Consider the following 25,807-nt stretch of genomic DNA (forward strand, 5'->3'; position numbering starts at 1 on the left):
ATTGACGCGAACGTTTACACTTTGTACCAGTGGTAAAAATTCTCCCAACACTCAAGAAGAATATGGGTTTAGTCTTTTGCACGTCGACTCACTAGGCAGCCTTGGCAGCCAATAAAATCACCGAGTAATTAATTGTGCGCGCTCTTGATTAAGATCTGCTAGGAACATCAGCCTCTCTGTCTTACTGTGTCTGGATGAATTCGACCGCTGACGGGCCGCAAAGCCTCAATTAGCGAAGGAGGGCTGTGTCACCCCATGTCAAGTCAGCACAGATACCGCGTGGTAGAAGCCTAAGGTAGGTAAGGTACTGTAGTTTACCGACCTGAGACCCGCAATCAATCCTGGACTCTGCTAAGAATAAGGATTCTGCAGAGCTTTTTTCCGCCTCTTCTCTTGTTCGTTATGAAAGAATCCAGAATCATTCCCTACGACTTGGCACACCGACAGACTGGAATAGACACACACACACAAATAGACACCCACCTTTCCCCACAAATTGTTAATTTATGAAGTGGGCACAGCACAGTCAGCATCGCACAGTAGCAGCAGCTTAACAAAACGGCAATCATTGAATACCGAGTCCGATAATACAGCGATTGGTAAGATATCACTAACGGCAGCTTTATTGAAACCCGTCCCGGAGGCCAATCAGTCGCTTCTTCGTTAGCTAAAGATGCAATAAAAGGACGGGAGTCAATGATGCGGCTGAGATGTTAAATCGACAATATTTGACTAGATAGACTGTAGAGGCTCAGGGTCTCTTTCGCTAACAGTGGCAAAGGAAAAATAAATAACCTCGACATGGACCGTTGATGCCCATCACCGGAGTAAAAAAAGAAAGAAAAGAAAAAAGTACCCGGTAAACAACCGCCAGCCATCCCTGTGCGTAATCTGATCGGATTTCCATTCCCAACCCAGACTAGGGGATTCGCAACCTGGCAGGCTGTTTTTAGTGTCGCAACACCCCTGCTATAAAGTACAGGAATGTATACTCTCGTAGGGTTAATAGGGTTAGGTTGTCACCCTTTTGAAAAGCTGAAGAGGGCCGCCCGGAATACATTCAGCTTATCGGACCTATCCGTACGTCGGTATCGGACGGTTGGAAGCCCGGCCCCCGACTTTCTTAGTTAACATTGCCATTAGTTCCTTGGTTTATGGTTTTCTGGGTCGTTGTTTGCGTTGGCCCTCGGGTCTGGAACCGATGTGCCACAAAAGACAACCCCCCGCAGTGAGTGCCGGATCATCGCATCATCATCCGACGACACCAGCTCCGTGAGGAACGAAAAGCCGGGACATGATCAGCATCTGGCACAAAGACTACTTTGTGGTTTTCTTACTATATTCAGCTGCGACTGCGACAAACTATGGGGTTTCTTTTTTATGTTTTATTTTATTTTATTTTTTTGTTTTTAGTAGCTGGACAAAAGGGGACCGGATCTGAATCGGTCAGGATAACGCTGCTTTCCCATCCCCGGACTTTGTTTCATTTCTCGGTGCCAGCAACCGAATTGTGTGATAATCAATAACCAAGTATGGTAAATGTTTCCGCTCCGGGGCAGTGTACGCCACCGGTCCCTTCTGGCAGACAATTCCCTCGCGGTGTTTGTCTTGTCGTCTCAAATCTTCAGACAAACCATGTGCCTTGTCACTTGTCACACGGGGATTTTCTTGCGACAGGCCATGGATATTCGTTACATGTATCCCCGAATCTTTAGCGGTGTATTCATGCCGCGAAGGTGAGAGGAGACATGCAACCAGCAAACTTAAATCGGAATGCTTCTCATGTGCTCTCATTTCTGACCTGTGAGTAATTTACAGTACGGCGTCTCTCCTAAAATTTACTATGTTGGTAGGGGTAAAAATCCCCATCCCTGAACAGTTAGCACAGCGTTGTGGACCTTGTCGGTAGTCCCGATTTGGGGAATGGTTTTTTGCAAGAAGAATAAGTATACTTACTATGCGGTAGGTACCCGAAGCTCTTCGCGGACAGTTAGGTCGGTAAAGGCCCACGTATACATATACGGTGGCAAGGGCTGGTTTTTTTTTTTTTTTTTTTTTTTTTTTTTGCCTGCACCCGTGGTAGGTGTCTCGAAACATGCAAACATAACGCGTGACCTTTTTTTCTTTTCTTCCTCTTTTTTTTTTTTTTTACTTTTTTCCCTTCCCTATCTTTGTGGCCACGCTGCCAAGACTGCATGTATCCAATCGCGAAGACGCGATGATCTCTTCGCACTCTTGGCAGGGGACGGGCCAGCCTTAGCAAATTTGTTGGACCTTGGTAGTTGCAGAGCTACGGGTTCCTCCCTGCGCAAGAAGAATTGATGGGTCAAGGTTAGTCGCTACTGCAAATTGTGTGCATAATGCACCACCCAAATAAACAACAGATGACATGCGTAACAAAAAGATCTGCTCATGTGTCCGTTCGCGTTGCATCAAAGCTTCAGCAAGCAGTAACCATATCCCATTCTTTGATTAAAAAAAGAGAGAGAGGGAAAAGAAAAAAAAAAAAAAAAAAAAAAAAAAAAAAGAAAAAAANAGAGAGAGAGAGAGAGAGAGAGAGAGAGAGAGAGAGAAAAAAAAAAAAACCAACTACTACTCAGGGCTGAAGATCAAACACACAAAGGGGACATTTAAGTGATCCTCGGCTTGTCCGAACTCTCCTCTCTTGTCATGTTTGCTACTAAGCTTAGAATAATTTTATTTACGGTAACTTGTAAGATATGAATTAGACAGCCCGCTTATCGTAATCAGTACAGTTCCTTGCTCGGATCCTTCAATCTCACAGTCGAGCGACATCAGTCCCCGAGTCGGGAAAGAATACGAGGAGACCTGGAGCCAGCTGCAGACATCCATAACTGATCAAGTCTAAACAAGCCTCCTAGTCGCTTGATCACCCACCTCCTGGTTACAAGCTTAAAAGTATACATACATGCACGAATAAGTGACCCTATTCGCAGTGAGCAGAACTTATTGTACTGCTCGCGTCAACAATGGCCTGATCTCACAACTATGTCTATTGGCAAGCTTTATTTTTCATATGCGTGGCGCCCAGCGGCAAAAAAATCAATACCGGTGTTCTACGCTCTGTTACCTCTTATACGCGGCGCCGGTCAAAGGTTGTTGAGTGTCGGGGTGGTTAGGAGTGAGGTTTAATAAGGGCATTCGGTCAAAAAGCATGAATTCTTTAGATTCAGACATGTATCCCCTCGGATGCGTGTAGTCTCTCTTCACGTACATGCCCGTGATAAAATACTTACCCAACGCAACTGGATGTAACTTTAGTCGCACTCCATTCATGGGTGAAGCTATGCATACTTAATGATCTAGCCCAAAGCATGAAATATGCTCGAATGTTGAATGTACTAAAAAGACCTGCAGAAGAGGCATATATGGTGACCATCACGGCGCACTAGAACCAGCCTTTCTCTTTATTTATTAACTCAAACTTGGGGGTTCGGCACATTTTCTCTGGTCAGAACAAGCAACAAAACACGGACTCTCTCCATTTCTCATCCTTGGCTTCAGCGCTCCTCGTCCTCACCAAAAAAGTACGCACTCTCCACATCAAACCTGCCTGTTCACTCTGCTTGGCAGTGTTTGCCAGTCGACCAAATCCAGTCCTGACAAAGCACCAATATCCCCAAAGCTCCTAGGGTTTTCCACAAAGATGAAGATCCCCGGCATCACCACCGCTGCCGCCACCGTCATCGCCCTGGCCATACTCGGCAACGGCCTCACGGTGCCGAAAGCGTCGACCGAAGCGTCGGCGGTCACCTTTGCAACAATCACGGAGCCAGCAACTTCAAATTTGACAACCACGGAGCTGGAGACCATGGACGAGCTTACGGCGCGCGGGCTACCTCGGGCCGACAGGAGGAAAAAAAAGGGCGGACGGAAACGGAAGCTTGGAAGAAGACCCAAATGCACCCCAAAGCAATGCGAGCGTGATTGCGATCCCTTAGTCGTGATACCCACTCTGGGCATAAGCTGTGGTAAGTTGAACCTCCCCGCCGCCGATGTCTTTTTTCTCGGCCTTCTTATAGAATAGCCGGTTTCCGCGTTGCTAATACCCCATGTCCCGCAAAGCTGTTTGCTATTTTATTGTGTGTGGGCTTCCTTGATGATATCGTGGAAATGACTGCCATCTGCAGGCTTATGATGGCGGCCTTGTTTTGCTTGGTCCAGTTGGATGGGTGGGCCACGCCAGTTCGCACGGGTCTCGGGCTCTCTATTTGTATTTATTTTCTTTTGCTCGTGGAGATAGTCGCTATCGAGGGTAGCAGCATCAGGAAAATTGGAAGCAAAAGTACCTTTGATGCTTCGCCGCCTACTCTATCTGAACTTTTCGTAGCCGGCCGCTTCGCTCAGCCTCATGTTCACACGCTCCACTGTCTCGGCGTCATACATTTCCTCGGGCTGCTTGCCGCCGAGGAGTACCTCCCTCAGGTGCACCATGGCCTCGTCCTTGGTCATGCACACGAGGTCGCTCAGTCTCAGACGCGTCGACTTCTGTGGCGCCGGTGCCGACTTTTGCGGGCCGTCCTCATCGGGTGCGCCCTCGATCACCATCAAGGGGTCGGTCGCCGGCCTCCTCCACCGCACGAGGACGAGACGCGTCGCGATGCCCGTGATGACACTCCTCCCACGGAAGACCTCTTCGATCATGAAGGCAATGTCGCCGGGGCTCAGAGGCGTCCGTAGACCGACCACGATGTCGGCGTTGCCACCGTTGAAACTGCGAACCAACTTGGCCTCGCTCCCTTGGAGGGATGCCAAGGCCTGATCGTAAAGCTTGTCGCGGGCTTTGCCTGGAGCGTAGTCTGTCGGGTATCCTAGAAGTCACAAATCGCGTCAGTCAGGGTGCCTGTTTTTGTGAAAGAGGAAAGATACAGAAGGATATTTCCTACCTGTTATACTGAGAATGACGTGATTCGCGGCAGTGTAGCCAAAGACAGCCGGCATGGTGCCCAGCACCGGCAGGATCCGCACCCTAAAGTCCGGCAACACACCGAGGTCGCCCACCGACCCCTTCTGGAACTCCTCCTCGGACAACGGCAGGAGCTCCGCCTTGCCCTCGCCCCTCTGCTCCGTCGAAAACACGACGGGGATGCCGCTCGTAATGCCCAGCAGCTTAAGCCTGCGCCTGGTAGCGCGCGAGAGGGGATCGTCGGTGCTCACGCCGACGTCTCCGACCATGACGCGGGTCGGGTCGCCCTTGCACGCGGCACCCATAGACGAGATGACGGGGATCTTATGCTCGTGGCAGTACCGCAGCAGCTCGACCTTGGTCTCGATGTTATCGATGGCGTCCACCACAAAGTCGGGCTTAGCGCCGTCCTCCGCCCACGGGCCCAGCAACCTCTCCTCAGCCTCGGCGTCAAACTTTTCGGTGCACAGGTCGAAGCGAATCCAGGGTGCGATGGCCACGAGGCGCCTCTTGAGGCAGGCCGTCTTTTGGGTGCCGACGTCGGCCAGCGTGGCCACGGCGTGTCGGTTCAGGGACGAGAGGGAGACGTTGTCAAAGTCGATGAGGCGGATGCGACCGACGCCGGAGCGCGCCAGGGAGGTGGCGCAGTGCGAGCCCACGCCACCGCAGCCGACGACCACGACGAACGAGCGGCGCAGCTTGGCCATGCCCTCGTCGCCGAGGAAGACGGCATTGCGCGCCAGTTGCTCCAGTATCAGCTCCTCATCGTAGTCACCCGCCATGGCCCGACGCGCTAATGCTGCGTTCCGTAGGTCTTCCTTGTCCGGATTCGTTGGGAGTGTTGCGCCGAAGTCGGTAAGCTGTATGAGCCTTAGTTAGCACTTGGACGAGTCGTCCTTTGTGATCGGGGCGAGCTTCTTCTTAGTTGGGACGAGTGCAGGAGTGACAAACCTGTTGGCTTCTCGACATGTCGCCATCTTCATCAGGAGCGGGAATGGAGCTTTTCAGCCTGGACAGGCGTTCCTCTTTGGCTACTCGTTGATAGCCAAGGATTGCGCCCGCAGCGACAGCTCCAGACAGCAATGCCGTAGCAGCAAACTGGAACCGCGAGTCTGAGGTTGCGCGGGTAATGAACGAGGAGGCCATGATGGGCTACACGAAAAGAATTTAAGAGGAAAAAAACAATTACAAAAACCCAACGCCAAACGAGAAACACATCAAAAGGGTATCATGCACCAGTTCATTAGATTATGAGAGTGTGACTTTGAGTTGTTGAAGGTGTTGGAATTTCCCCACTCAATTAACGGCGAGAAAAAAAATCCAAGCCAAGCACCGGTATCCTAGCTTGTCCATTACGTAGGAGGCTCTGTGACCCCAGCGAGAAAAGGTATAAATAAGCACACGAAGTGAGCTAACGATGCTTTTACTGCCGAAGATAAATAAAAGTAAATTACAAGGTAGTAGTTACTCTACGTACATAAATAAAAACTTTTTTATATATGAACGACTGTCAATTTCAAGTGTGCAGTGATACAGTTTTGGGTTGAGCTCTGATTTTGCTATCCTGCCTAAGAGAACCCGGCGACGAATGGGCAAGCAGTGAATCCACTATGCTCCTATTCAAGTAAACCTAGGACGAAGCAAGTACTTGTCTTGTTCTGTACGAATTTGATACCACAACACAACACACGCAAGCCCAATTATCTAAAAATATATATGATGAGACAAATAACATCGGATCTTATAAAGCACACTGTGGCCCGAGTTCTATACAAGTCAACAATTATACATAACCTCACTGGGTGTCTATAAAGTAAGAGGTAAATGCAAGGTAGTGCTGCTATGTTAACTACCTACCTATATAGCTCGCCCAAATTCGGCGCAATATTAGCTGTGTCCCAACCAAGTTGCAAAACAGACGAACAATTAATTAATTGGCTTAACACACACAACGTGTCCGCAGTCACAAGACACCAAAATAGAGGGATCAGGAATGCAACCTATAGTGCCCCGATTAAGCCAAAATCAAAAACAAATGCCCGCACCCAGGATCGAACTAAGGACCTCATCATGTCGTCAAGATACGAGTGATGCGCTCTACCACTGAGCTATACGGGCTACTTGATACTACCCTGACCCTGGCGAGAGACTGATGGCTGGAGAATCTGCGTGAACCTGGGGTGGGTCTCATTCCACCAAGCCAAAGCCCCCAGGAATTGCACTCGTGCATATATATGCATGCACGTGCAGAATGACTGACATATGTGCGAAGTAGCTCTTCGGCATCTGATAATACTATCAGACGATAACGATAACGTCCCGTTGTTGCAGGAGTCAGGAGCTGGCTTTTACTGTCATTCTCTTGCGCTCAACACGTCATAGTTTAATGTCACGAGTCGATCAATCGCCGCGGTTCCAAACTTCCAAAGTCCAAGATAATAGTCGCAAGGGCCAACACAAATGGAGGAATCTATGGCGCAAACAAAGTTCAAACTCGATGCCACGAAAACAACGCAAATGACTGCAGAATGACTTTGATGGAGATTTTTTTGTTTGTTTATTTCTCCAAACATGCAGCCGGTTGAAACCAGGCAAACATTCTAATTCGTTGAGAGAAGGGTGGCGGGGAAAACAAGAGATTATGTGTGTAAATCAAGTATTATGCCGTGCTTTCGTTTTCATCGGACATTTTGGATGACTCTTTAGGGGCGCTGTAGAGTCGGAACTGGAAGAAGATGACAATATCTTCGACAATTGTTCCAAGCGATCCGAGAAGCCACGGTATTGTCTTGATAATGTAACTTTTCTCTTGGGAGTATGCGACCAGACTAACGCCATAGGTCAAGTTGCCCGTGAGGGAAAGCATGAAGAAAAGTAAGGCGAGACCTGCAAAGTAATGTTAGCATCGATATTTTGCACTACTCTTTGGCTGTAATCTGAGTTGTAAACTTACCTTCACACGACTTCTCCTTGTAATTTTTGTAAATTTGGGGTAGTCTCGCCAGCAAATAAAGCGCAGCGCTGACGTATCCCATAGTCAGTCCAAAGGCTGTAACCGCATCCCCCGCCTCTGGGACTTCTGGAGCATCTGCGTTGTCACCCCATGCGCCCATGCCGTACGACACAAAGAACCCGGCCGTTCCAACTATGTAGACCGCTGCCAGGCTCAGAGCGTTGTGCAGCCAAGGGTGAGCATCTGGAGTCTCGTCTTCGCCTGTGATACATCGAGCCAGCGGATCGAGGTTGGAGACGTCGCGCGCCATGGACGAGCGGCGTCTCTGCGAGCCTGGCAGACCTGCCAAGCTGGACCTGCGTCGACGACTGAGCAGCGGCTCCTCCTCGTCTGGTTCGTCCTCGTCAACCCTCGAGGCTGTGTTTTGTGTCTCTGCATGTCCGTTTCCGTTCAGGCGAGCCTCGCGGCGGGCGTTCAGAGCGTTATAGTAGAGACATTGGGTAATGAGGACGACATCGGCGAAGCAAAAGTACACGGCGAGTGCAACAGCCGTAGGGGCAAGTCTAGTCGCGAGAGCGCCTGGTTCAAAGCAGATTTGGTGAGTAACAGCTTGAAGGCATAAGAACCCTCGGGAACAGACCTCGAGGGCACAAAAGTGTCCAAGAAGTATAGAATGTACCTACCTAGCAAATTGGCTATATCTCCTAACAGCCAAACTATGAGGAAGGCCATAGATAGTCCTTCGGCGCTCTTGGTCTTGTAGTTTGTTATAAGTTGAGGGAGCAGTAGACAGATCCATGCGGTCAGACTTATGCTCCCAAAGACACCCGAGACCGCTTCGTTCACCGGTGGTGTTTTAATGATAGCCGCAATGCTCCTGGCAGTGCCAGCGGCCAATAGCACCGACGCCATGTTGTCAAATGGCGAGGGGGATGAGTCGATCGAGTGCAATTGTGTAAGGATTTTATTGTGTGTGTGCGCGCATGCGAACAAGTTTTTTTTTGTTTATGTCTTTGGTCTCAAAGGGAATACACAAGATCAAAAGGTAAAAGTCTGCCAAGAGTCAATTCCGAGGAGAAGAGGAAAGTATTCAGTTCGCTGCGAGGGGTCGGTCAGACGATGTGTCAAGGAAGACTGTTGAGACACAACCCGTCAGGTGCTCGTGAACGATAGCTTATCTTGTGAGAATGAATATTCTTAGTGCACGCCAACTACGTAGTAGGTTTGCGCACCAAGCCTACTATTCCAAGATAAGATCCGCGTACCAATTTTTCAGGTGGAGTGTCAATGGCCAATTGGAGTTGCGGTTTTGGTAAAATCTAACACTTATGAGTGTCTTTGGCCTGTGCTTCTTGCCTTCGATTTTTGCGCCATATTGCCCAAGCATGCCTGCCCCTCGTCCAGTCTCGATGACAGCGCATTTGCAGACGAGGTTAATCCATACACAAGAATTTTTTATTTTTTTCCCCTTCTGTTGCGGTTGTTTTGATTTGGTTCCCCTAAAGTCAGTGGGCGCTGTTTGATCTTATTTACAAACACACCCTTTGTTTTTTGTCAGCCTCAACTGCAGCAACGCCAACAACGTGCACTAGTCTACAGTAGACCTACTGTAAAACTACCAAGACCCACCCAAGTTTGTTACTAAGCCCCAGAGTCGCCCAAGTCGCTCTTTTTGTCAGCACTGGTAAGCGTAACGTCAGCTTCCCCACGGCGAAAAAGCTGCCCCTCCGTTGGCGCGTTGTGGAGCTTTGTGGTTACAACATCGCCATCGTATGGTTGCGTCCCAGAGCATCTCATCATTGCGCCAGGCTTTGCGCACTCTTTTTGTTACGGGATTGAACACAAGTGGGTTCTATTCATTTTTAGCAAGAAGTCTTGCACCTGTCCTAACTCTTTTGGCTTTCCTTTTTAAAGTGTCTTGTTCCTCGCTTTGTCAAGATTCCTGTAATCATTTGAAATCTCCAAATTCTCTCCTTTCAGTAACTGCTGGTGACTTCTCGACAGCATCTCGAGAATCCACCCCCAATTCCTCTCTCTATATGAAGCGTGTCATCACCCTCGTTGTATCGTTGTTGATCGCTTTAATATCCATCCTCATCTACAACACTCCTGCAGCACAGAACACACTTATCAACTTGGTATCCCAAGACCAAATCAACTTCTACAAGACCACAATATCGTCTATGCTTAACGTTACAAGATCAGCCATGTCCAAGTCTACCTCCGGTGCCCCTGCGGCCTTGCTCCGCCATGCCAAAATCACGCCTCACAAGTCTTCCTCCCGCGGTCATGCGGATCATGGCTGGCTCAACACCTACCACTCCTTCTCTTTCGCAAACTGGTACGACCCGAGATACACGCACTTCGGCTCCCTCCGTGTCTTGAACGAGGACCGCGTCAAACCGAACTCGGGCTTTCCCACCCACCCCCACTCCAACTTTGAGATCTTTAGCTACATCCTGTCGGGCGAGCTCACCCACCGCGACAGCATGCTGCGCAAGGGTCAAGAGGGCGATGCTGGAGCAGACAAGTTCTACAGGATGCACCGAGGTGACGTCCAATTCACAACGGGCGGCACCGGCATCTCGCACTCCGAGTTCAACGAGCACAACTCCGATACCGTCCACTTCCTGCAAATCTGGGCGCTGCCTTGGAAGAAGGGCCTCTCGCCCCGGTACCACACGAGACACTTTGATGATGAGGACAAGCGCAAGGGGTTCGTCACCATCCTCAGCCCGCTCAAGGCTGGTCCGGAAGCAACGGCCGCCGAGGAGAAGGAGGCCGTGCCGGCCGTCGAAGGCACGATACCCATCCACGCAGACTTTGCTATGGGGGCTGGCCTCATCGCACCCGAGCAGACCTTTACATGGAAGGTTGGCTCGCAGGGCACCAAGGCCACCAAGCGCAAGGTGTATGTCCATGTGCCCATGACCAAGAGTGGCAAGGCCAAGGTCCGCCTGGACGGAAGGGATGACGCCGTCCTGGAGGAGGGAGACGGTGCCTTTGTCGACGGGGTGAACGCCGGCGACAAGCTCAGTTTTGAGAGCGTCGGCACTGCCGAAGCCGAGGTCGTTGTCTTGGATACGGAGTAGATAGTGCGGCCCTAATTATACGTGGTCTCGTTTTACTGTTTATATAGCGGTTGTTTTGCTAGCATATCAATTTTAACTCTTCAAAGTTGTACACTGTTCTCCAGACGATAATAAATGAAAAACCTTGCTATATTTTACGATATGTCGCTTTAGTCTTGAGGCATGTTGTTCCCGCATCTTAGTTTGTTCCACTCACTCGTCATTGCACTTCTTATCAGTAGAAACAGGATTCAACAGGACGTATATTTCCAGATAAACCCTCCATGAGACAACCCGAACTCGCTAATGATTATATGAAAAGGTCTTACGCCCAACGCACGAGAAGCTGGAAGCAGTGATTTATATCCAAATGCCAAAAAAATTGAGGCCAAGGGGGCGTGTGTGCTCCTTCTTCAGCAATCCACACCGTCTCAGGTTACAAGAGCAGCTGTATCCAGTTACTTTTTTTCACTTGATGCTTATGACATTGAAAGCAGCTGGCCGCTTATCACCTGTAGAGGCATCTAGCGGTGATCACGGTGTCTGTCGGTCCCCCATTTTGTTGTACTTACGCTCGTCGTATCGCTGAAGATAGATGTGATGAAGCCAGTATCCCGTAACAGATTGTTGGGACTCACTCCTCGCTACAATTGAGTATCCTTTTTTTTTTTTTTTTTTTTGCTCACCAAATGCCGGCCGCTTGGCCGTCTAGATTTTGCGATGAGCTCATGTACATGTAGAAAGACTAATATTTATTTTGAATGTAGTATATAACTAATCCAGCATAGCCCGGAGCCATACCAATGTCTCCTGGAAGTATATACTTGCTACAGAGGAGCGCAGGTGTGTCGTCCAGGTCCTCATATCTCAAAGTAGCATGTCTATACGTGTCTGCTGCATCATCAGCCTTGGCCGAAGCCGAGTTCGCCCTTCACAAGATACATCACACATGGGAGAAAAGGGTATAGCAAGCTGCCTTACTATGAACCTGCTTACAAAACATGGACAACAGCAATGGAACCCAAACTTGTAGAGCGGCAGTACTGGCCTGGTAATGACACCTTACAATTTGATAACCTAGCAACCTGCTATATATTTCCTCTCCGTCTTTTATATCCCTTGTCATAAAGTTGAGAGTGGTTCTAGACTCCGGCCCCATGCTCAACACAGCTGGAAGTGCGCGAGTCCCCTGGATATGAGAGAAGCTCAACACCACATTAGTCTGTTGTGAGCAACTAGCAGGCATACATAGCATATCTTGTGGTACGCATCGTCATGTGCAGTTTCAGAGACTCGCTCTCCGGTCTGGATGTTGAGGTGAATGGTGCTCTATCCGAGTATATGATTGTCAATTGCTAGGGGGAAGAGCAAGTATGCCTCATTCCTGAATATCGTGAAAGACTATATGGCGGCCTCAAGACGTGGCTAAGATGCTAGAGTAACATTCATACTTAAACTATCCGAACCAATGCTTCTCTACTTGGGATTTCATTCCATCAATGCTTCTCGCAGGTGCACAGGGTTTCATTGGCTCACGTGAAGGACATAAGCACCCAGATCATGTTTGTGGGCTCGCGGGAGACAAGATTCAGACATGGAAGAAGCTTCGGCGTCGATTGTGTGAGCAAATGTGGCAAAAGACAAAGAACGATGGGCTCGAACATGCGCAGAATGACGGACAGCTATTCAGATCCATCTGGGGTACATCATGTCAGTATTGAGCAATATACTGTCAATTCGGTCCAGACAACAGTCGAGTACCCCCAGTTATTTTCCTATCGTGTCCATGTTCTTAGATAAGAAGTGAAATGAGCCTCAAACTTGGGCAGATACCGTCCTCTATTGGAAACCCTCTTTGATGTCCATGATTTATATCGCCAACAGCCCTTAAAGATGGGAATTGAGCCTTGACAGGTAGCAACTAGAAGTTTGCCCTGCCATGTTTGCGGGAGCGGGAAGGCAGCAAAGACGACAGCCGCCAGAGCACCGGAGGAGACAGCAAAGAGCCTGGTGGGCAGAACAGCAACGGCAGTGGTCTAGACACAGGACATGTGTCAAGTACAAATCTTGGCAATGCGTTGGGTCGAAAGCAGAAAACGACGTCAGCGTGGTAGCCGGCCCTAGCCCTATTCCTGACTTGATACGTCTCTCCAGCTAGACCGTAACATTTTCAAAGGAGCTTTGCTCGCCCAAAAAAAAAGTTCCGCCAAGACGTATGAGCTAAATGTTCACCTAGGTAGGCAGATAAGGTGGCCTGATGCGTGTCTTGAGCCCCGTGTTTCTTCGATCGGGCTCGCTGACTCTCGCTGAAGGACGACGGGTCCGAGTTCCAGCCCTTTACGACATTATGGCAATGTGAAGATCTGGGGCAATAAAAAATATGTAACATCGGAGCATTTAACTTGGCGAGAGGTGGGCGTGAAAAAAAGTCAAAGGCTAGTTAGTCTTGCCCCAACTAGCAAAGTTCGTAGGTGGGGGCCTCAAGGGAAAATTGACCCATGTAATGTCATGTCAATAAATATGTCCCGTCCTGCATGTGTACAAGCGACGACGCCTTGGAGCATCTCAACGGCAATTGCATCCTAGCCATGCGAGTCAAGAATAGAAATCCGGGGCATCGACACAGAACCATGTTGGGAGGGCGATGGAGAAAAGAGGGCATCGTCGCTGTCGTCGTCCCACTGTCGATTTACTAGGTACATCTTACCATAGTACACTGCATTGTCTACCCCGTACCAACACTAACGGTCAAAGCTAAAGGGTGTGTAAAGTTTGCCTAGTATAGTAAGTATACTTCAGGTCGCAAAACCTTTTGTCTTGGGGGGTGGGCAAGCAGGGCAAGAGGGCAAGTCAAGGAAGTAAGTACCTAAGTAAGTAAGTAAGAAAGTAAGGTAGCTTTGGCTGCCATGACAAAACAAATGTGGATTATGCGGCGGGACTAGTAGGACTTGGCAAAACCTTCTGTCGATCTGAGGCAGGTTCCGGCTGCCAAGACCAATACGTACTTCAAGATCGTATGGTTCTGTGGTGATGGGGCTGATTACTTCGTAGTACCCCGAATGTTCACGATGCTGTTAGCAAGCAGCAGTCGTTGCGTGTAATCAATTGAGTGGACGACAAGGGAAGAACCCGAAACTCGATTCGGGCGTTTAATTAGTTATCAGAGGCCATGAAACATGTTTCTTGTGTGTGCGCGAGTCCTGCGTAATTGGCTTGGCAATATAGGAAAAATAGATCATGACATGTGTGTGTGAGATATTAGATTTGTAAATAGCCATGCTCGAGGGTTGCGTTGCGTAGTAGGAAGTCATTCACGCTCGGGGGCGTTGGCTGGAATGTGGTCATCCGAGCACCTCATGAACTCAAACCCAATCATTGATTTGTCCAGGGTATGCTCACATTACAAGTGGTGCCTGGTGCTGTTTGATTAACGGGCCAATGAAGTACTGTTATGGTTGCTCAGACAACCACAAGACCAGACACCACCAGACACACCCAACCACCAGTGAGAATTGACACTCAACTCCATGATGGGCATTCTCAGTGTGGCCTAAACCAGCGGCCAAGCGCGTTTCGACGGGCAAAGATTGAAAGCACGCTTTGGACAAGTTTGGCTAGTCAATCTACTCGATAGAGTAAAAGAAAAAAAAAAAAAAATTAACTGGACGAAAAGTCAAATGAATCATTTTTCTTTTCTCTTGCTTATTCATTCCTAGACAAATTAAAATTATTTTTGCCACAGCCAAAGTCGTGAAACCGTTGCATAATTCGTTTTGGCCGACTTCAACTTACTTGCATCTCATCCAACCGTAGCCTTGTGCTGAGTGGGTAGTCCCGATACCACAAGCCAAAATGCAGCTCTCCCACCTCACTCTCGCGCCATTGATCCTCGCCGGCCTCCCCGGGGCTCTGGCCTGGGGAAGTCTGGGTCACATCACCGTCGCGTACCTCGCGTCGCGGTTCGTGGCGCCGCAGACGGAGACGTACCTGCAGACGCTGCTCCGAAACGACACGGACGCATACCTCGCCGGCGTGGCGACGTGGGCCGACAGCATCCGGTACACGAAATGGGGCCACTTCACAGGCATCTTCCACTTCATCGACGCCAAGGACGACCCGCCGCGGTCGTGCAACGTCGACATGGACCGCGACTGCAAGGATCAGGGCTGCGTCGTGACAGCCCTGCAAAACTACACGTCGCGCATGATGGACCTCGACCACCTCCAGGCGTGGGAGCGCGCCCAGGCTGCAAAGTTCGTCGTGCACTTCGTCGGCGACATGCACCAGCCCCTGCACGATGAGGACGTCGCCCGCGGCGGCAACGGCATCCACGTCATGTGGCACGGCCGCGAGTACAACCTGCACTCGGTCTGGGATAGCGCCATCGCCGAGCAGCTTCGCGGCGGGGTCCGACGCGGCCGTGGCATGTACGATGCGGCCAAGGTTTGGGCCGACGAGCTTGAGCAGGAGGTCAGGGCCGGTAAATTCCAGGCCGAGAGCGAGGCTTGGCTCGATGGTGTTGATTTAGCCGATCCCGTCGGCACGGCTCTCATCTGGGCCAGGCAGGGAAACGCTTTTGTTTGCAGTCATGGTAAGATAGTACATTCCTTTTATTCACTCTTACAAGATGGGAAGGTTTTTTCTTTTTAATTTCCTTTTTTTTTCACTCCCGAGCAGCCGTTAATATCCTCAAACTTCTAGTCCTTCCGGAAGGCCCCGAAGCCATCAAAGGCCAAGAACTGAGCGGGAAATACTACGAGGAGGCTGCGCCCGTCATTGAGAGTCAAGTAGCCCGGGCCGGCTTCCGGTTGGCTCGCTGGCTAGATCTCATCGTTCAAAACATCCACGAATCCTCGTCGGTTCCTTCGATAACCGATCTTTGACACGCTACGGGTCCTCCGGATTAGATGTATGTTATGAATCAGACGCATTTGTTCCGACGGTCAGCTTGTTTTGAGCTAGATATTTTGTCAAAATGGATGTTCGGGCCGGCGATTGATGGGCGTGATCAGCACCACACAACCATCATGACTCGGCCTTGGGGGGTAAATGGTTAATGCCTGTTTGTTTGTGTCTATTTATCCAGGAAGAACGTAATATGGATGATTATATATTGGGCTGCTCAGCGAGTAACCAAGTAAACAGACTCTGTCATATACTAGGAACCGGCTATTCGTATGTCAAGATATATAGGCAGATTTGCTGCTTCCCGTCCTATTGAACAGTTAATTGTACATCCTGTTATCTCTTACGTTTCCGCGGGGGTCTTCAGTCATGACGACCCTCGGCTCGATGATAAACGGCGGTCGACCAAATGCAAAGTCTCGGCCGATAGACGAAAAGGTCAATACGAGTATGAAGTAATTAATGCATTGCACCTTGCCACTTCTGGATGTTTCCTCCCTGCACCTTCGTGGCGACATGTCCTGTCTTGTCTCCCTGTCTCGATTCACACGAGTCATACCGAGTGGTCCAAAAGTTCCAGGGGAAAGAAATCACCCCCGTCACTTTGTCAAAGTCTATTCCTTTGGGCAAACACACCCGAATCCCCCTTAAAGGCCAAATTGGGAATATAGGCAGCAGAGGGCAGCAATGCCAAGAGCTTAATTGTAAGAAGTTATTAAGGTTAAAATATTGACGAATAGCCCGCGACGCCGTCTGTGCCAACAATGCTCCGATATACCATGTTGTATATACTACGAAGCTATTCTGAGCAACATATCAAATCCGCCAAGAAGCCCAAATTTAGATGGTTCAGGCCTTGGGGGCCGTACAAGGGAGGAGATGAGGGCATATATACCATATACCATATGCTAGCCATATATCGTACGGGCCAGATAGGATAGTTTTGATAGAAGTGCGAATGAAACAACTCGGAATGTTTGTCAAACAACTTTAATAGTCTTAATAGTCAAGAACCAACTTTAATGGTCTCGAGTGTCAAGAACAGGCAGCGCGGGTTTAGTCAGTTGTTTTTTCCAGCTTGCAAAGAACTGAATAGTCGCATTTCAGTCTCCAAATTCTTGCTGCCTACCGCTTGTGATCCTATTCAATCCTGCTTCCTACCGAAATTAAACCGCCCCTTTGGGACTGTGAATTAATGGGAGTCATATCCCAGCAAAAAAAAAAAAAAAAAAAAAAAAAAAAGGAATCCGAACTGAAGCGGTTTTTACTGTAGGAAGATCTTGGTAATCCCTCCCGTAAACAAAAAATTCTGTAATTGATTGATCCGGCACTCCAGTTGGTTTACGCGTCTCTCAAAAAGGGGCTTGAGGGCGTGGGAAAAAAGCACCCCAAGTAGGGTATGGGTATGTGAGCAAATGTGTCATTGTTTCACCGAGGATTTCCGGTTCTCTCCGTCTCGTCTCAAGTGATCCATGTCCCGTAAAACGGTTCACCAACCATCCCTGTCACCATCTGTAACAAGCGCCCGCTAAACTAAAAAGCTTAGTTTTTAGCTTGCTCCTCTTTATTTTCTTCTTTTCTTATGTGGTATTTTTCTTTTTTCAGTTTGTACCGTGGCGCTTTGCAACTTTCCCCACAAGGCAAGGTACCATGCTTGATGGCAAAAAACTCGTATGATTTTGTTTGTGCCCTGCTTGCCTGTGCCCATGGAGCCCAAGTGAATGTAAGCGAATTCAAAAGGGGGTGGGCGTTCGTGTGTTACTTTTTTACTTCTTCTCAACCAGGGGGTTTGTTGGAACGCGGGAACAAGGACCCCCAAAGGGGTTAAGTGATTTCGAAATCTCTTCTGCAAAGCTATAGTAAAATATGTTCCCTTTCCCATCCAGTTGGGCAGTTGTTCAGATGACGTCAAAGCTTTCCTGGGGCAAAATAGTTTCAATTGAGAATCGAATGACTTGAGTGGCAGTTGGTCTTGGCGATGAATGTGGGAAAAACGAAGAAACATTTCGCTGAGATTTTCAACAAGGCTTTTGCCAAATCGGTATAAGAGAAATGTTTTAATTGATACTTCCCCCATCAACACATCGATCGACCGCTCAGACGCACGCCAAACGCCAACGTGCACTTCCGTGCGATGACAGGTTGTGACTACTGTACAGTACATAACTCGTCAATACCAATAGCGAAATGAACGAGACGAGGTTGGTGGACAATGGGAGAAGTTTTGGTGCCGGAGTTACCCACCTCACTGTTTGCGCACTTTATGAATCGCTTGTTCAATGCATACCTAGGGTATTAGGAATTGGTAATTGTTCTTCCTTCCGATATTCCCATCCATGAATTCCATCCACACCGTTCGTGGGTCCCCAACGGGTTTGAGCTCTACCTTGAGTTCTATCACCGGCGCCGTCTAACCGATCGAATATCTCCCTGTACAGTAATGACGCGTCCAGATAGGGGAATTAGAGTACGAGACAAGCGTCGCTATGAAGTGGGATCCACGTGCTGCCCCCATTGTTACCTCTTTAGTAAAGATCTTCGAACTTTGCCCCATTGATACGGTGTATCATCCACTGTACTAGGTTTTTAAAGTATTGATTAATCCTCCGCAGGCAAGGTCAATGTGGGATTGAGAGAAGTAACTAGCTTGGCGAGATTTTTGTTGCTCCCTAGAACCTCGGCGGTGTTGCGTTCTGTGTCTGACTACCTAGTAAATTACGGGTATTGGCGTGTGTGTGTGTGGTATGTGTGCTCGCTGTTCGCGTCACGTCACAGTAACCGACTCCTCCTTACATATTTCAGAGAAAGTGGAAATGAGCCGAAGGGGCGGAAGCACTGCACCATCACCCCTGGCGAGCCCCAGAAGCCAAGTCTCGAAGCGAAGTGGTTAGGACCCCACTGTATTATCTAGTGAGATGGAGCCTCATGGGGCACCACCTAGTCTGCAGCTGTCTCACCTTTTGGGTTTCTCAAACACAGGCCGTCTGCACTGAGAAGGACAATGCTGAAATGGGCGACGTCTAATGTAAGAATGCTTCGACAACCACTATTGAATTCTCTTTCCAGTAATTTTTGATGTTATCATCCCAAGTGATGCATAGTTTTATTTTATTTTTGGCAAACGTCGAGAACACGAGATCAATTATTTCCGTCAAACTGACAAGTCGCTCAAGGGGTAAAGGGTGAAATTTGGGAGAATTCGTCAGTAACACGATTTGTCTCTCAGAATACTTCGCTGGTGCCCGGCAACACATCCGAGCCAGGAGACAAGGCTCCACTTTCCCGTCGGCTTGGGCATGACAGCTGGAGCCTTTTTTTTCCCCCTCTGACTAGGGGGCAGAAGCTAATTACTAAATAACTACAGTACAGTTCCCTACCTCAGACAGGCACATATGTACAAATTGACATCATGATAAGCAATGCGGTGAGATTTAAACGTTTCCGGTCTTCCGATTTTCGCTTGGCTGCGAGTGTGCAGGTCGGTCGCAGACTTGCATGGATTTAAATTGGCTGATGCTTGAGTGTCGCAGCAATACCCGGGGGGTTGTCCACCTGCCTTACTTTGTGCTCTGTGATGAATCCAAACTAGACTAGACTTGAATAGTTGTAACCCGCGGGTCGCTCGCTTACTGTACTTTATGGCGTATAATGATCTTCGAAACGATCGTTCATCCCATCTGAGCTTTTGCTGGTCAAATTGCTTTGTTGCGGTATTTACCAGTAGTAATGTAAAAGAAAACATTTTACCTTTTTTCCTCCCATATTTTTTAAGCCTAAGTTGCGATACGAATTATATCACGAGCTATGGCATCAGAGGTGTTCGAAAGTGTTTGCACTACGACGGGGTACATTACATCGACATTGTAAAAATTCCCTATTCGATTGGAGGCTATCGATGGGATGAAAAATGGCTGATTACCCTAACAAAATATCCCAATTAGGATAAGTTGACAGGTGAGCTAGGATGAGGGAAGTTTTGGAACAAAGCACGGGTGAAAACTTTAAATCTTAACTGTAATAGGATGTCGTTGTCAACTGGAACGGACGGAAACAGTGTACATTACGCATCAATGCTGCAAATTTAATCTTTAGGTATCCATGCCGCCCTTGCCGTATACTTTTTTTTTTCGTTTACTTTTTTTCCGTTTGTCTTGCTTTTCTTTGTGAGGATTCCCAGATCTCCCCGGGGGCTTAATCGGGTAACCAACTCTTCAGCATCAACCACATTTTGTTTTAGTCTTGGCTGTTGAAGATTTGCCTTGGAACGTAACCGTTTATAGCCACATGTTTGACTTGCATTTTGACCCATCATGCAAAGATAGATAGATCATTGGACGACGTTATATTCCCCTTTATCATCGTGCAGACAACCTCAGACGACAGAAAGTTTAAAAAAAAATAAAAAAAAAAAAAAAAAAAAAAAAAAAAAAAAAGGGCAAGCTAAACTGACAAGATGAATGACTCTTCGTCCCTTGTCCCATGTCCCCCTAACCACAACCGCATATTGCCTGCGATTTTGTGCTCAACCGAAGAAACTTACTCCACACTCTCAAATTCAAGCCTGGCCGGCATTTGGGAAGAGTTGTTTCCTTTTTCCGCCCGATCACCATGGAAAGAATACAACCTTAATACTATCCGTGCTAAATCCGACGAATTTCCAGCTCCTTCCTCGTCGCTGCTGGCCGGGGCAGCTTTTGTCCGGTTTACGTTGGATGGGGGGGCCAGCAGTAAATGATGGTTAAGTGTCGCTCCTGCTTCATCGACACCGGGGTCCCGAAACCCGACTCGCCTGAAGGCCAGTTAACCGAGAATGGTTATTGGTCAGAATTAGACAATACTGGAGGTTATGGGGCAATAGCGGGGTTCGTTCAAGGGGATGGCGCAGGGGTCCAGTCGAAACCTCAGACACTTGCAGCCGCATCTACGACACAGCTAAACGCCTACTTCCCAGCACTAACAAATCCTGTGCCTGATTATCCGTCTTTTAATTACTGTACTGCACACTCTTGCTGATATTTTCTCTCGGGTACCTACTGTATGCAGCTGAGAGATGCGCTGCACCCTCGAGGATGGTATCAATTAAGCCAGAGAAATACTGTGAGTTTGCAATCAACCTTGGGGTAGTAGCACTGTCTGGAGAAAACTACCTGGACACTATCACATCTCGCAATTCTCTCCCGAGTCCCTTTTCCCACCATCTTTCACACCCCTTAATTACTGCACGGGAAGCGTTTCGTGCTTGGTGCAATTTTGACAACCCTTCTCCTTTTCCTCGGATAAGTCGGTCGCATCGTGATCGACATAAGAGGTCTATCTTGCAGTTGACGTTGCCCGGATCCAAGACACTGATTGTAGAATACATAAGATATACCGCTAGATGAAAGCTCTGGTCCGAGGATCTCTACGGTGTGCAGGTGAGCTGCCGCTAGCTACCCTGGAGATTTAGCCCGAGCAGGGAAAACAGCAATGCAATGAATGGATTGTGTTGCAGGTGCTGCCCTAATCAAAACCCGAGTTGGTCTTTGGTCCTGGTCTTGAAATAAAATAGAACACAAACGCTTAACCCTTATGTGCATCAAGGTTGCCACGACATCGGATGAAGACGTGCAGAGTAGATTGCTCATGGGCGTACGGTTGGTGAGAGTAACCTAGTTAGGTACCTACCTTACCTACCTACCTAGTTAGTTAGTGCCCGTTCTGTTACTACCAAGCTACTTGTCAAGACGTGTAGGGACCAGGGCTGAGACTAGCCCCTCCGGGGTTTGAGGCTCAAGGTTATCCAACGACCCTTGCGACATGGCCCCCTGTCAGCAAGCTGGGTCTCCTTGCCTAGGATCCACGTCCTGGTCGCGTCCCTTGGTCATGTTTTGGGATCCCAGAGACTTAGTGTGCGCCCCGCCGGTGCAGCCCTGATGGATGCCAACCCGGTCCGTCGATAATTCTTGGCGGCAAGGTCTCTCGAAACGCTGACCCCATTGATATAAAAGAACAAAAGTCTTGGCTGTTCGAAATCCCTATTTGACCAGTTCCCCCCTTCCTATTTCAATTCCATGACTGGTTCTTAATTCTTATTTTTCACTTCAATCACTCCTTTATTCTTTTTCGTTTTGGCTGTGTGTGCTGGTTTATTCACTACTTCCATTCATTCGTTCCTTATTGGATGCTAGTTGCAACACTTCCAACCTTTTAGTATCAGCAGTCTGTGACTTTCTACGGTCTGGCACCACCCCCGATTATCGTGGAATTTCGGTAAACCTATTAGTCTTTTATTTTTCAAAGTCAACCAACCAACCGCAGATTTGATTCCGACCGGCCGGCAACGGAGACGGATATCTAAAGTTTCGATCTCGACGACAAAAGCATAGTTGTTTTTTGGTTTCATATATTCACAACAGCCTTCAAGATGTTGATGAAGACAGCGTTGGTTGCCCTTATGGGCATGACAGCCATGGTTGAGGCCACCATCCTTCCAGTAAACGCAGTCCCTATGGGCTTGAGGTTGGAGGGTCGACAGAACAGGGGCAAGAACAACAATAACAACAACAACGGCGGCAAGAACAACAACAACAACAACAACGGTGGTGGCAACAACAATAACAACAACGGTGGTGGCAACAACAACAACAACAACAACAAATGTCTGCAGAATAATGTTCTTAACACGGCATCCGAAAGCACCGGCCAGCAGGGTACAGTCGAGGCTGGTCAGGTCGAGTCGAAGACGTGAGTTTGAATCATGTGCACCTTACACAACTGGGTGTTATGTCATGCTAACCAGGGATCTTCAGTGACAACGCCAACTTCATCAACTTCTGTGCCAACAAGGTAATCACCAACGGCGAACAAAACAGGGCCGGCTCTTGCAACCCAATTGGTAAGTTGATATTAGGAATACATTCAGAGCACCGAGCTTGACATTTTGCTAACCATAGTTACTTACGCAATGCAGTCATGGGTGAGATCCCTGCCGCAACCAAGATGGTTTCAACTGTCATCACGAACCCCAAGAACGGCGACAAGATCCCTGCACAGCAGTCGTTCAACGTTCAGCTTAAGATTGCCAACATGAAGCTTGGTTCGTTTACCAACGCTCAAAAAACCTACTACACGGCTCCTCAGCAACTTGAGGGCGGCGTTATTGTTGGCCACACCCACGTCACCATCCAGGATATGGGTGGCAACCAGAACCCGACCCAGCCCCTCAATGCTGAGCAGTTTGCCTTCTTCAAGGGTATCAACGATGCCGGCGACGGCAATGGAGGTCTCCAGGCCGCTGTCGATGGTGGTCTGCCCGCAGGAAACTACCGCCTGTGCTCCATGGCTGGTGCTTCTAACCACCAGCCGGTTATGATGCCTGTTGCCCAGCGTGGTGCCCAAGACGATTGTGTTCGTTTCGAGGTCGTTAACGGCGGCGGCGGCGGCGGTAACAACAACGGAAACAACAACGGAAACAACGCCCAGGGCAAGAACAACGGCAACAACGGAAACAACAACGCTCAGGGCAAGAACAATGGTAACCAGAACAGCGCTCAAGGCAAGAACAACGCTCAGGGCAAGAATGCCAACAATGGCAAGGGCAAGAACGTTGTTGGAGCCGCAAGCGCGCCGGCTATTGAGGACTCTGGCGACTCGGCTCGCCCCTTCCGTGTGAACGGCGAGACCTTTGTCAACCGGGCGGCCGCTGTTCAGCGTTCATGCGCCATTCAGAACAACGCCTGCTCTGACGCCGTCAACAGCGGCGGCGGCGGCTCCTTGGAGGACTGCCGCCAGCAAGAGCAGGCTTGCAATGCCAACGCATAAGCAGCGATTAGTATGTTGCCTTTCTCTGTTGTCACAGAATTTTTCTCTTGGGGGCTCATTTCCTCGCGGTCTTTGATATTTCTTTCCCTCTCACTCGACGAAAACAATAAACACCCGGGGCGGTCGTTCCGGGGGATGGCATATACCCTCTTTACTCAATTGCGCAGTCAAGAGTGCCTCCCCCGCCGTTCTTGAAACGATAGTTCCCGCCGCCGGGAGGGATGGAATATATCATGGGCAATTTTACGTGGGTTCGTCTGGGTCATTTATTGCGTTGACGAGGTTGGATTCGGTTGGTTCTCTTCCCGCGACTCTTTTTTTGTTTCTTTTCCGTGTGGGTTGGCTCAAGATTCTATATAGCGTTGCCGGAATCCACGATGATCGTCTATATATACCTCCCCTTGTTATTGATTTCTTTTATTCTCTCCTATCTTATAACGCTGCTAATGGAAGTTGAATTAAATTTTTTTACATTTTGCGCCTGACTCGATAATCCTCGGAAATACTCAAGCATATTGTATAAATGTTAAAGGTGTAAGCATATTTCTTGAATAGAGGTGTGAGCATTTAACCTTAACGTAGCTCAAGTAGCAATCAGGGCAAGGCCCTGACAAGAAGCTACTAATTTCTATATTGAAATAATACGAATATCACACCTCAGTCATGTACGGTACCATCTTGTCTCATGTGTCAACGTGGTAGCGACGAACTCCCAGTAGGAAATTAGTGCACCAGCCTAGACAAGACATCCCAAGTCTGCGGGCCGCAGAAAGAATTACCCGTGGAAATTAAGAGGGTTTGGACCATAAGCGGGACGTTTGAGCGTCGGGCCGTTTTCTTTTCTTTTTTTTTTTCGCCCAAAAAAAAAAAAAAGACAATTGGTGTGGCTGAATCTCTGTCATTCCCTCTTCTTTGCGTCATGCACAAGAAAATAAGAGCAAGTTAAGGGGGGGGGGGATATTCGTCGAGTTTCTTTCCCCGGTCTTGCGGCCCATAGGATCTGCTTCAGTCGTGTCTCAGGGCAGAAACGTTAGCTTCCCCTGGCGTGACCCCCCTCTGAAATTTCTCAACTTGTTCCCCACTCCAACTTGCGTTTTTGCTAGCCGTTTATCCGTTCTGTTTATGGGCTTTGATTGATTTCCCCCCAAATCTGTGAGATCTCACATCCAAAGTGTGGCTTGAGTGTTGTGAATTGAAATTCCCACCCCGGCTTGTTTTTTTTTTTTTTTTTTTTTTTTTTTTTTTTTTTTTTTTTTTTTTTTTCCCCTCTATCCTTCCTCCGGCTCGGTTCGTCTCCAACCTGTCTAAACCCTTATTTCGCTTGTGATTTTTACTTGCACAAACTTTGTGTTGTAATGGTCAAACTTTGCTCGCTGGACCAAAGCGACAAGGGATAAGTCCCGATGGTAATATCTACTAGGTACATGCATGCACTTACACGTTGTCCCGAAGTCAAGGCATACCCTGTATGACTGTCCTGGTCACTGACGGTGATGCTGAGCTTAACCCCTTCGGCACTCCCATCCGATTTCACTTAGTCAGAAGTGTCTACAGAGTATGTACTATGGTAAACCGTACACACAACTTACCACGTGGCAGGCTACATCTTGTAGTCTAAATCTACCACCGCCGTCTTATTCTCAAGGGATCCCATAACCCTGTTTTCTTCATAGTGGCGTATGCTATGGGCTGCGGAAAAGTGAGCGATTTAGGGCACAAATATTATTGGTACGGAAAACTTTTTTTTTTTCGATCAAGTCAACATTTCATTGTTGTTGACAGTGTTTCATTAATGATTACCGTGCAACTCAATTCACCCAGCGCTTACGTGACTGTGGAGGCAAAGCTACCTATGGATGTCTGATGAGCGCCAAGGTGTTCGTTTCGAGGATCTTGAGCCCGCAGCCACTGAAGTGGTTGCGGCTTGTTGCATTCTCTTCCATCGCGGTCTCTGGCATCCTACAAGTCTGAGACAGTCCGATGCGTTTCTCCATACTAACCTTTTGCCTATTGATTACCCTTCAATTGGTTATTGGGGTTTGATAGCCAATTGCCACGCTAGAAAAGGTCGGATAGAGTCGTTCCATTACCATAATTACTTATACCACCATGATCTCAAATGTCTATGCATTTTTTGAATTCAGGTACCAT

The 25,807-nt window shown here is 48.5% G+C and overlaps 7 protein-coding genes across 7 annotated transcripts; 4 read left to right on the forward strand and 3 right to left on the reverse strand.

Annotated features, from left to right (window-relative positions):
* Window positions 1-1,512: 1,512 nt before the first annotated feature.
* On the reverse strand, window positions 1,513-1,988 carry PgNI_10516 (uncharacterized protein; the record flags this gene model as incomplete). Its single annotated transcript, XM_031130487.1, has 2 exons — window positions 1,957-1,988; window positions 1,513-1,871 (listed from the first exon to the last, which is right to left on the reverse strand). A coding segment is annotated over exon 2 (282 nt), but the record flags the coding sequence as incomplete, so codon positions are not given.
* Window positions 1,989-3,345: 1,357 nt separating this feature from the next.
* PgNI_10517 (uncharacterized protein) lies at window positions 3,346-6,202 on the reverse strand. Its single transcript, XM_031130488.1, has 3 exons — window positions 5,879-6,202; window positions 4,908-5,787; window positions 3,346-4,832 (listed from the first exon to the last, which is right to left on the reverse strand). The coding sequence occupies exons 1-3, from the start codon at window positions 6,071-6,073 to the stop codon at window positions 4,333-4,335; spliced, it is 1,575 nt and encodes a 524-aa protein (XP_030979527.1). The 5' UTR covers window positions 6,074-6,202; the 3' UTR covers window positions 3,346-4,332.
* PgNI_10518 (uncharacterized protein) lies at window positions 3,668-4,048 on the forward strand (the record flags this gene model as incomplete). Its single annotated transcript, XM_031130489.1, has 1 exon — window positions 3,668-4,048. The coding sequence occupies one exon, from the start codon at window positions 3,668-3,670 to the stop codon at window positions 4,046-4,048; it is 381 nt and encodes a 126-aa protein (XP_030979522.1).
* A 698-nt stretch (window positions 6,203-6,900) lies between the features above and the next one.
* Window positions 6,901-9,007, reverse strand: PgNI_10519 (uncharacterized protein). Its single transcript, XM_031130490.1, has 3 exons — window positions 8,564-9,007; window positions 7,881-8,459; window positions 6,901-7,813 (listed from the first exon to the last, which is right to left on the reverse strand). The coding sequence occupies exons 1-3, from the start codon at window positions 8,790-8,792 to the stop codon at window positions 7,587-7,589; spliced, it is 1,035 nt and encodes a 344-aa protein (XP_030979523.1). The 5' UTR covers window positions 8,793-9,007; the 3' UTR covers window positions 6,901-7,586.
* A 912-nt stretch (window positions 9,008-9,919) lies between these two features.
* On the forward strand, window positions 9,920-10,972 carry PgNI_10520 (uncharacterized protein; the record flags this gene model as incomplete). Its single annotated transcript, XM_031130491.1, has 1 exon — window positions 9,920-10,972. One exon carries the CDS (start codon window positions 9,920-9,922, stop codon window positions 10,970-10,972), a length of 1,053 nt encoding a protein of 350 aa, XP_030980014.1.
* A 3,513-nt stretch (window positions 10,973-14,485) lies between these two features.
* Window positions 14,486-16,164, forward strand: PgNI_10521 (uncharacterized protein). Its single transcript, XM_031130492.1, has 2 exons — window positions 14,486-15,542; window positions 15,653-16,164. Exons 1-2 carry the CDS (start codon window positions 14,804-14,806, stop codon window positions 15,832-15,834), a joined length of 921 nt encoding a protein of 306 aa, XP_030980013.1. The 5' UTR covers window positions 14,486-14,803; the 3' UTR covers window positions 15,835-16,164.
* Window positions 16,165-22,259: 6,095 nt separating this feature from the next.
* Window positions 22,260-24,214, forward strand: PgNI_10522 (uncharacterized protein; the record flags this gene model as incomplete). The annotated part of the gene is made up of 3 exons (XM_031130493.1): window positions 22,260-22,579; window positions 22,645-22,730; window positions 22,806-24,214. 3 exons carry the CDS (start codon window positions 22,260-22,262, stop codon window positions 23,654-23,656), a joined length of 1,257 nt encoding a protein of 418 aa, XP_030980016.1. The 3' UTR covers window positions 23,657-24,214.
* Between the last annotated feature and the right edge of the window lie 1,593 nt (window positions 24,215-25,807).

This window comes from Pyricularia grisea, chromosome VII (assembly GCF_004355905.1).
Source record: "Pyricularia grisea strain NI907 chromosome VII, whole genome shotgun sequence".
Classification (NCBI taxonomy): Eukaryota; Fungi; Ascomycota; class Sordariomycetes; order Magnaporthales; family Pyriculariaceae; genus Pyricularia; species Pyricularia grisea.

Coding starts and splice junctions, on each gene's coding strand:
- PgNI_10517 (XM_031130488.1), bottom strand. CDS start 6,073: ATGGCCTCCTCGTTCATTACCCGCGCAACCTCAGACTCGCGGTTCCAG. Junction 5,788..5,878: donor ACATGTCGAGAAGCCAACAG/GTTTGTCACTCC, acceptor AGGCTCATACAG/CTTACCGACTTCGGCGCAAC. Junction 4,833..4,907: donor CGTCATTCTCAGTATAACAG/GTAGGAAATATC, acceptor TGTGACTTCTAG/GATACCCGACAGACTACGCT.
- PgNI_10519 (XM_031130490.1), bottom strand. CDS start 8,792: ATGGCGTCGGTGCTATTGGCCGCTGGCACTGCCAGGAGCATTGCGGCT. Junction 8,460..8,563: donor AGATATAGCCAATTTGCTAG/GTAGGTACATTC, acceptor GCTTTGAACCAG/GCGCTCTCGCGACTAGACTT. Junction 7,814..7,880: donor CAAGGAGAAGTCGTGTGAAG/GTAAGTTTACAA, acceptor ATTACTTTGCAG/GTCTCGCCTTACTTTTCTTC.
- PgNI_10521 (XM_031130492.1), top strand. CDS start 14,804: ATGCAGCTCTCCCACCTCACTCTCGCGCCATTGATCCTCGCCGGCCTC. Junction 15,543..15,652: donor CGCTTTTGTTTGCAGTCATG/GTAAGATAGTAC, acceptor TCAAACTTCTAG/TCCTTCCGGAAGGCCCCGAA.